Consider the following 10326-nt stretch of genomic DNA (forward strand, 5'->3'; position numbering starts at 1 on the left):
GCTATGAACATTGGGGTACAAGTGCCCCTATGCATCAGTACTCCTGTATCCCTTGGGTAAATTCCTAGCAGTGGTATTGCTGGGTCATAGGGTAGGTCTATTTTTAATTTTCTGAGGAACCTCCACACTGCTTTCCAGAGTGGCTGCACCAGTTTGCATTCCCACCAACAGTGCAAGAGGGTTCCCGTTGAGAGATTTCATTTTCTTATGTGAGACGTTTAAATCAGAAAGACCTTGTTTTTCCAACCTTTTTGAGATGTAGCTTAATTTCTCTTTTTTAGAGCGGCATGCAGAATGTGTGCTGGTAAAATGCAGTGTGCCTTGACAGGGCAAGGAGCTAAATTCTTCAGTTTTTCACTGGTGGTAAGATACGTGCAAGTGTTTCATCTGCTGGCCACGCTGGCAACTTGTATGGTTGTGCCATGGCCTGTGCAAAGCATGAAGCTGTCAGTTGTCAGTGGAGAGAGTCAGAGGAAAACATGGGAAGTTTGAGGTGGGTTGTAGATGAAATATGTGCAAGAGATGGTCCTGCCGTAGATCGTTAGAGAGTGGACAGAACACTCTCACTTTGCTACTTCTGTCATTTATTGTGCAGCGTAAATCTAAAGCCTATGTATTTTATTATTGGGAAGTTCTTTATCTTGTTATAAACCCAGCAGCAATCATTTCTTAAAGATGGAAGTATAGACTTAATGAAGAATGAAGTACTGACTTTCTTTCTCAGTACTCACTGTGCACAAAATGTTTATCAGTGTTTACCAGCCACTATGAGAGTTGTAGTGATGTCACCGACCACACAACAACCAGAAGATAAAATGGACTGAAAAAAGATCAGCATCTATTTAAAAAGTTGAGTTGTAGGGATGAGCTCTGGGTGTTATATGTAAGTGACAAATCACTAAATTCTACTCCTGAAATCATTATTACACTATATGTTAACTAACTTGGATTTAAATACATTTTTAATTTTTAAAAAGAAGTTAAGCATTATTTTAAGAAGATTGTGTCTCCAGGGACGCCTGGATGGCTCAGTAAGTTAGCAACTGACTTCGGGCTCAGGTCATGTTCTCACAGTTGGTGAGTTTGAGCCCCACGTCGGGCTCTGTGCTGACAGCTCAAAGCCTGGAGCCTGCTTCAGATCCGTGTCTCCCTCTCTCTCTCTCTCTCCCCTCCCCTGCTCACGCTCTGTCTCTGTCTTTCTCAAAAATAAATAAACATTGGGGCGCCTGGGTGGCGCAGTCGGTTAAGCGTCCGACATCAGCCAGGTCACGATCTCGCGGTCCGTGAGTTCGAGCCCCGCGTCGGGCTCTGGGCTGATGGCTCAGAGCCTGGAGCCTGTTTCTGATTCTGTGTCTCCCTCTCTCTCTGCCCCTCCCCCGTTCATGCTCTGTCTCTCTCTGTCCCCAAAATAAATAAACGTTGGAAAAAAAAAATTTTTTTTTTTTTAAAATAAATAAATAAAAAAAACTTTAAAAAAAAAAAAAAAAAGAAGATTGTGTCTCCAGATGACAAATACATACAGGTACAAAAGATGTTTACATAGCTTTCTTGATACAAGATCTCATTTAGATAACTGTTTAAAAATTAATTTTCTTCATTTTTTATTCCAAGTTCTCTTTTTAATATGAAGAAGGATGTAGTAACTATTAATGTCTTTGCTCCATTAGCAGAAAAAGGACCTAAACAATGACAGTTTTCAAATAGAAAATTGATTAATTTCGTTACTAGGTTGATTTTTTTCACTCAAAGCTTTTGTATGTTTGTTCCATTTTGCCATAAATGGAATCAAAATAAAGCATTTGGAAGTTTATTCTGTCAAAAATGCTGTAAATGCTGTTGATTTTGCATTTTCTAAATTTGGTGAAATATGTTAAAAAGTATAAAGAGAATTACTTAAAAAGTTGTGTTTTTTTTCTAAGTTTAGAGAGAGAAAGCTTGATTGGGGATAGGAGCAGAAGGGAAGAAAGAATCTTTTATTTTTAATGTTTGTTTATTTATTTGGGGGGGGGGGTTGTGAACAGGAGAGGGGCAGAGAGAGGGAGAGAGAGAATCCTAAGCAGGCTCCATGCTGTCTGCACAGAACCTAACGTGGGGCTCGATCATAAGACCATGGGATCTTGACCCTGAGGCAAAATCAAGATTTGGACGCTCAATCAACTGAGAATTATTTAAAAGTTTTGTCTCATAAAAATAATTATCAAAAAAAAGTTTCATTGAATGGAGGGGTAAAAGTTACATATCAGGGCTTAACATATTTACAGATTTCAACATGAAAAAGAAAGCATGGTGAGAATATCCTTCTTTCAACAGGATTTTCTTCAATCTTACCAGATTGTCTAATGTAAAGAGGGTGTTTTCTTCATTACAAATATTATGGTCTATAGAGAAGAGTACGTTGAAAATGTCAACAGTTTTGTAATTATTGATCATAAAATTCAATTTTGAAAAAGATTTATTAGACAATCTTACTTTTTTTAAAAAGCTCAAAATAAAGCCATATAAAAATATGTTCTTCAGAGAAATGTCAATGACTTATTATTAGAGGTAGATACACCTTAGAAACTGATTAAAGTGTATGAACATATAGTGAATAATTACTTATGTTTTTGATGCATCATTATATATAGATAGGTTTTTATCTTTTAGAAAATTTTAGTTTTGAAAAAAAGAATTTTAGTTTTGAAAATGGATTTTTTAAAGTATTTTTTAATGTTTATGTTTGAGAGGGAGGAAGAGAGAGAGAGAATGGGGGGCAGAGTGTAAGTTGGGGAGGGGCAGAGAGAGAGGGGGACACAGAATCCGAAGCAGGCTCCAGGCTCTGAGCTCTCAGCACAGATCACGATGCAGGGCTCAAACTCATGAGCTGTGAGATAATGACCTGAGCCCACGTGGAATGCCTAACCGACTGAGCCGCCCAGATACCCCAAAAATGGATTTTTAATAGAACTATTTTATAAGGCCACCAGTGTAATAAAACAAGTTTTGTAGTCAATAAATGGATACTTTAAAAATTACAAAATTTTAATTCCTAAAAATTCCCTTTCATTAGTGTCTATTAATATATTGAGGTAGTTTAATTTTCTAAAAATTAATTTTGGGGATCAGAAATGTGTCACTCCAATAGCTCACAAAAATTAATCACTAGATTGCACATCTGAAACTAATATAACACTGTGTTAACTATGCTGAAATTAAAATTTTGAAAATCATTGCAGTGAACAGACTAATTTTTTTCTTTATTTTAGTTGCATATTCTAAATCTCACCACTCAGAAGGACTTGAGAGTTAACCTAGTTGTAAATTCTCACTGTGCATTTGAGATAACTAAGGGTTAGTATATTTGCCAGGCTATCTCAGAAAGTTAACAACACAGTCCAGGATACCACACTTTTTTTGAGCTGTATTCCTCATTTGGTGAATATTTTGCTAATTTTCTTTAAAAATGAATTTTTCTCATTTGCAGTTGAACCACCATGGTCTACTAATTAGTGAATAGCAATTATTGGTAACCAAATTCCTAATAACTCTATTAACATTTTTCACTTGTATTTTTTATAGTTCTACTTTTTTGAAACGAGGTTAATGCTCTTTAAATACATTGTTACTGCAAGAAGGTTGCTTTCTATTCAAATCAATTATCTTAACCAATTATTGTAAAAGAGTTTACCACACCATTTCTATACTTTGACTTTTTGTTCTTGAATTGTCTTTAGCTGTGCCTGACTTGATTGATTTCATTTTTTATCCTTTATTAATGTCTGTAAAATGTTCTAATGTCGATGTTTATTTTTCCATATATTATGAATCCTGTTTAATTTATAGTTACAATTGTATTTGTGTAACCTAAATTAAAACTATGCTTTTTCAATAAAGTAACTGGAGTTTAAAATTCAAACCTATTTTGATAACATTTCAAATTTGGTTTAATTACTATTAAAATTATCTCAATACATGTTAATGTAGTACATTCAAAAATTGACTTAGGAAATCTTATTACAGTGTAAAAGCTACTGTAATAAGTTGCTGCCTTACATAAATAAATAAATGACCAATATTACTAGAGGCTATAAGCAGCATGGGAAAGAAATGGAAGGAGTCTTTTATCCTAGTTTTTAGAGGGCATCAGCAGCTTGCTTTTATGAAAAAGTAACAGCTAAATGCACTGCAAATAATTTGCAGTAATCCAGTTCAGTGATTCATGTGTCTGCTTTAATGGGTCATAATTCAGGGTAAAGTAACTGAGTGCAGTCAGAGTGCAGACACTGCTTATGCCAGGGACAGTATCTCTTCATAAAACACACCTCAGGAGAAGCAGTTTGCCAGCCCCCTAATACTCTCTGATGTTTTGATGTCCTGCATATTTTTCCGATTAAGTTTTGAGTGCCATGTTTTTAGTTGTATTTCCACATTCATTATTCTCACGTAGACCCTTCAGCGGGTTTGCCATATATGATTATTTTTTTAATGATGCCTTTCTTTCCACTTCAGCAGTTTAATAATCTAGCACATGGCTGCTTCTCAGTACTCAGCATTCACCTCCCCAATACTGAAGAGGACATGTGCTTTGGCTTCAAAATTCCATTTGCAGCGTTAGAAATGCATATTCCCTACGGAACAACGTTTGTTTGACATAACCATTCATTTTTATTACCTCTTTAAATATGTTTATCCAGAGTTATCAATAATCATAAATAACTGTATTCTCATCTTGTTCTGTTTTTTTCCAACAGACAAAATTGCTTACCCAGTACATATTAAATCTCGGCAAGTATGATCAAAACTACGACATCAGAGACCGTACAAGATTTATTAGGCAGCTTATTGTTCCGAATGAGAAGAGTGGAGCTTTAAGTAAATATGCCAAAAAAATATTCCTAGCACAAAAACCTGCACCACTGCTTGAATCTCCTTTTAAAGGTATTATTATCAGAATATAATGGCAAAATACACATTACCTAAAAAATTATGACAATATGTCCCATTTCTAATACATTTAAAATTTAGCTCTTAGAAAATATAAGTGATTAATATACATAAATATATAAGAACACTATGCTTTCTACTCATCTGTTCTCCAGAGCAACCTTCATATTAACGTTTTTTTATAGACCTTATTTACCTAAGTAATTTCAGTCTTCTGAGTTTATTTTTATTCTTACTAAGCAGTTCAGCTGAACAATAGATTAAAGCTGTGTTCTTCTTATTGACATTGACTTCATTCCTATTTTAAATAGCCTTATTTAATAAGGAATATAATATACCTTAATATTGAGTTTTTACTAATTAAATACTCTATGTACACTAACATAACTTTTCTAGGAAGAATTATTTCTTAAAAATATCCCTTTATATTTAAATTTGTTTTTCAAGATGGAAGTTGACTTATTTTTTCCAGCTTTTTAAAAAGGAGTAATTTTATCAATTTAACAAGTAGCCATTAGAGTTAGAATCAAATGATTGTATACCTTGGTTTTCATATTGTTTCTTATTTAATTGTCGGTGATAAAAAGCAGTTCAGTATTGTAGAAAAACTGTTAAAATTCTGAATGTGTTTGTGCTAAGACATGTATATGGATTGTTTAACTGTGCTGTCATTCTTAATATTCACAGTAAAGTAATTTTTAGAGAAGCTACATTTCAGAGCAACACCTCTAAACACACTGACTGATTAGCTTTTTTATTGACCATTATGGGGGAGATTATTGTAATCTATGGACTGAAATCAGTTTTTTGACCTATGAAGAGCTTCCTAGTTTATATTTATTCCTTGACATTTGAGGTAATATGCCAATTACCTTGAGCTCTGATTGGGATTGTTCTCTGTTATATACAGCTCATATTGTTTATTTTATATTTTCCTCTATTTTAATAGATAGGGATCATTTCCAGCTTGGCACTTTATCTCATACTCTCAACACTAAAGCTACCGGGTACCTGGAATTATCTAATTGGCCAGAGATGGCGCCGGACCCATCAGTTCGAAATGTAGAAGTAATAGAGTTGGTAAGTTGACCTTTCTGAAATTAATTTTGTCAAGCAGTGGGAGATTCTAGAATAACTATTGTTTTATATAAAAGCTTTTTTAAGGGGTTGAAAATTGAAAATTGTTCTGGTATTTCTAAATGTAATGTATTAGATATATCTCGCTGTTTTGGGAACTGAATATTGTAGTATTCCTATGTCATTGTACATGTACTGTTCCTTTTCTTCAAGGAAATAGAGAATTGAATTCTCTGCATCAGTGCCACCCACATTTTTGGTATTGCATTTGTAGCTGTGTAGATTCAATTTCTAAGGTATTTAGTGTCATTGGATTGAGCTTTTTCTACTTTGTTTAGAGATTCATAAGCTTCCTGTCAGTATTTTTCTAAATAATTTTTGCTGTTCTCTCCCAGAAAAACCATACAAAGTGTTCTTCTGGATTTTCTGGTGAACCTGTTTTAAGTGCAGCCTAAATATAAACAGGTGGCATTGTGTACAAACGATGTCCTTAGATAAGGTCATAACTAATAAGAATATTACGTTGCTTTCACATTAAGAAAAAAAGCTCTCACATAAATACTCTTTCCCTAGATCTTTAAAAAATTCTGGCTACTAAAATGAAAGAGTTAATGTTCTTTCTAATGTTATCCTTTTCTTACATCAACAAGAAAAATAAGGAGGTCTTCTGATGTCTTTAGAAATTGATCATGTGAAATATATCCAATAGTTTTTTAAGTAGGATTAATAAAAAAAGAACAATTAGGTATTACATTCTGGGTGCTTTTCTGACAGGAAAGATGTATTAAACTAAGATTCAGATAACCAGAGTTCTTTACCACTGATTCCTATGAGAAAGTACATTAACCTTCCTGCCTATTAAATTTTCCACTTCTGATGGATGGAAATATTTGTTACTTTATATTTTTTAAGTTTATTTATTTATTTTGAGAGAGACAGAGAGCATACAGGCAGGGGAAGAGCAAAGAGAGAGGGAGAGAGAGAATCCCAAACAGGCTCCACACTTTCAGTGCAGAACCCAAAGTGGGGCTCAGTGTCACAACTGTGAGATCGTGAGCTGAGCCAAAGTCAAGAGTTGGACACTTAAACCACTGAGCCACCCAGGTGCCCCTTTATTACTTTAAATAGAAGAATTTCTGTAATAGGTATAGCCGTGTAATTTGGTCCTTTTGAAAAATACGTTTCTCTTAACTACTCAAACTTATCCTGGCTTTGAAGCACGGCCAGAAGTGATAATAACTAATAATGACTCAATTTAGCAAACCCTGGCACTTTGATAATGTTTTACACACATTATCTTGTTTAAACCTCATAATGATTGTAAATGATGGTTATCGTTGTTCCTATTTTACAGTTGAGGAAACTAGGGTGCAGAGAACCTAAGTAAATTGCCCAAGCTTATATAGCTAGTAAGTGATGGAACTGGGATTCCAACACAGATCAGAGTCCACCGTTCCTGTTGTTACTGCCTCCATTTTATTATGTAATGTGAAGAGAGAAAGCTTGAGCTTGTTTGCAAATCTGTGCTATTCTTAGTACTAGTACTTGGCACTGTCATTTTTATGTTGTGACAAATAATCTCTGTTTAGAGGTGATTTAAAAAAATGTAAAACTTACTAAAACTAATTGTGTGTCCATTCCTCCTTGAAATTAAGTTTGTTGATTTTCACTCAGATCTGTATGCTCTTAAATACTCTTCAAAGATTGGCTTATTTGTGCAACTTTGTGTCAGATGTTAGTATACAAAGACATGTTCTTTGTTATGATTATTTCCATAGATTTAATCTCTGCTAATTTTGTATTATGGCTGCTCATTGTTTTTATGGTTCTGTCCTTTTCCATTATTGGGTACATAATGTTTTGGCACATGTACAACCATCCTTTTATCCTCCTCTGCATTTCCATCCTGTCCTTCCTCCTTGCTACCCCACTCCACCAAAAAAAATTAAAATAAAAATAGTTTATCTTCCCAGAAATTGATAGCAATGCTACACAGTTTAATTTGGTTTCAGTGCTATCCTTATGTTGGCTAATGGATTGGTTGTTTGGCTGGCTTTTTCCATTGTCTTGTGCTCTTCTAAGTTTTAACTACCTTATGGGGATGGTACTTAACCTGTCTTCTCATGTTCATTTCATCTGCCCAGTTCAACAGAGACAAGTTGATTTCTTTTCCTTTTTGCTGATTGCATCCTAGAAAGTAATAACTGATAACTTATTGTGGAGAATAATTAAAAGTGATGGAACCTAGTTGAAGAAAACTGTCACTATCCATTGATACCATGCAGAAAACTTTTAATCTACTGGTCTCTGGACATGTTGGCTTAAAATTATACTGTAAGAGATACAATTAAGTATAAAATTAATATACCTAGTTTTATTATCCAGTGCAGCTGCAACAGTGCAGAAAGTAGTGTTCCTTATAGTCTTTCTTACCTCTCACTCTACCACCCCTCCTCCAAAGTCACATCAATGCATTTCATACACATAATACACTGTGTTATCCTAGTTTTACAATACCGTGATCTTATAGGATCACATTTCATTATTATGAAATATAACGTTGGTTAAGAAAAATGCCTAGGTTTAGGTAATCTGATAGGGAAACTAGTTATATTGACACCAGAAATGACTTAGAATTGCACCCTACCTTTTCCAGGATATTGGATATAACGTGTATTTATATTATGATACCAATAAGTTTTGAAGATCCTTTCAAATTTTTTTGCTCATTTCTAGAAAATCTCACCCCCTTAGGGACAGACCATCTTTTTCATATCAAAGGTATTTTACTTTGTAAACACATCTACTTTTGATATTTTATCCCTCCTAGGATTTTTCTAATTAGTCCTTCATTATTCTCTTCCTCTTCTCTTTCTCCATTATTTCTGTTGCTTAGAATGATTTAATTATCATGGTCATAAAAGACTATAAAAAAGTTAACATATTTTTATTGTTTAAAACCTAAAACTCCATGAATAAAGAGTTCATGGCCATGTCAAGATAATTTGCCTTTTTGAGCATAGAACCCTAATTTTCCTTATTTGTTAATTTGGTCTTACCCTGAAAGCCATCTAGATTAAATATTTTTTTTTCCCCAGAAATTGATCTGGCCATTTTTTACCAGGCTTCAGAAAAAATACGTTTGTTTTAAGGATTTAAGAAAAAATATGAACTGAATTGTTTATTAAATATAGAACTTTGTTTATAGAACAGCATCTTTATTCATATTTGGAAGACAGCATTTTAAATATATATGAAAAGAAAGCAGTACTGCTGACCTTATGTATCATATTCAAATATATTCAAGTAATTTTTACTCATTTTTCTATTATTGTCCATATAGTAATTTTCCAGGTTATTGAAGCTTATCTTTTTGAGCAACATGCCTTAAGCCCTAAAGTCCTCTAGATCAGTGGTTTACAACCCTGGCTGCATATTATAATCATATGGAAATCTTTAAAAACAAACCTATGTGAGACTTGCTGCAGACCATTTAAATCAGAATCTTAGGAGGTAAATCCCAGGCATTAGCTTTTTCAGAATTAGTATATTTTTTGTGTGTGTTAGTATTTTACAAAATATTCCAGTTGACTCTTACATGCATCCAGTGTTGAGAACCATTCTTAAACCTCTGTCATGCTATAAATTCCTTTACAATAAAATATACACTCTAGCCAGCTGGCATATAATAGGAACTCAATTGAAATTTTGATAAGAGCCTGGGTGGCTCAGTCGGTTAAACATCCTACTTCAACTCAGGTCATGATCTCATGATTTGTAGGTTTGAGCCCCATGTCAGGCTCTGTGTTGACCACTCAGAGCCTGGAGCCTGCTTTGGATTCTGTGACTCCTCTTTCTCTGCCCCTCCCCCATTGGCACTCCATCTCTCTCAAAAATAAATAAACCTTAAAAAAATTAAAAAGGAAAAAAAATTTTTGATAAATAAATGAGTTGTAACCATTTTTGACTTCTTAAAAAATAGAGATTTGTCTGCCCTATAACAGAGTATATGAAACAGGATTTAATTTTTTCTTGATAAATCAGTCACAATTATGAAAATAATTTATTTTACTTAATTCAGTGCATTAAAGTCTTTGAGGAGCTATTCACACAACTAATCATTATTGTGCCAGACACTTTTGAGATCTGTCAGTGTACAAAGTATTCAAATACCCCTGCTCTCCAGAAGCTGATGTTCTAGCAGTGACAGACTGACAATAAAAATAAATATGTAAATTGTATTTATAGTATGTTGGAAACTGATAAGTGCTGTGACCAAAATAAAATAAAATAAAATAAAATAAAATAAAATAAAATAAAATAAAA

The 10326-nt window shown here is 33.7% G+C and overlaps 1 protein-coding gene across 2 annotated transcripts in view; it reads left to right on the top strand.

Moving 5' to 3' along the window:
* AP3B1 (adaptor related protein complex 3 subunit beta 1) overlaps positions 1-10326 on the top strand; it is a 269037-nt gene that overhangs the window by 158169 nt on the left and 100542 nt on the right. For both annotated transcript variants that reach the window (XM_040450164.1, XM_040450154.1), the window contains exons 16-17: positions 4731-4917; positions 5873-6003. In XM_040450164.1, the coding sequence (XP_040306098.1) occupies positions 4731-4917; positions 5873-6003 (318 nt within the window). The remainder of the gene's footprint in view (positions 1-4730; positions 4918-5872; positions 6004-10326) is intronic.

The sequence above is a fragment of the Herpailurus yagouaroundi genome, unplaced genomic scaffold (assembly GCF_014898765.1).
Source record: "Herpailurus yagouaroundi ecotype Mexico unplaced genomic scaffold, PumYag 29, whole genome shotgun sequence".
Taxonomy (NCBI): domain Eukaryota; kingdom Metazoa; phylum Chordata; class Mammalia; order Carnivora; family Felidae; genus Herpailurus; species Herpailurus yagouaroundi.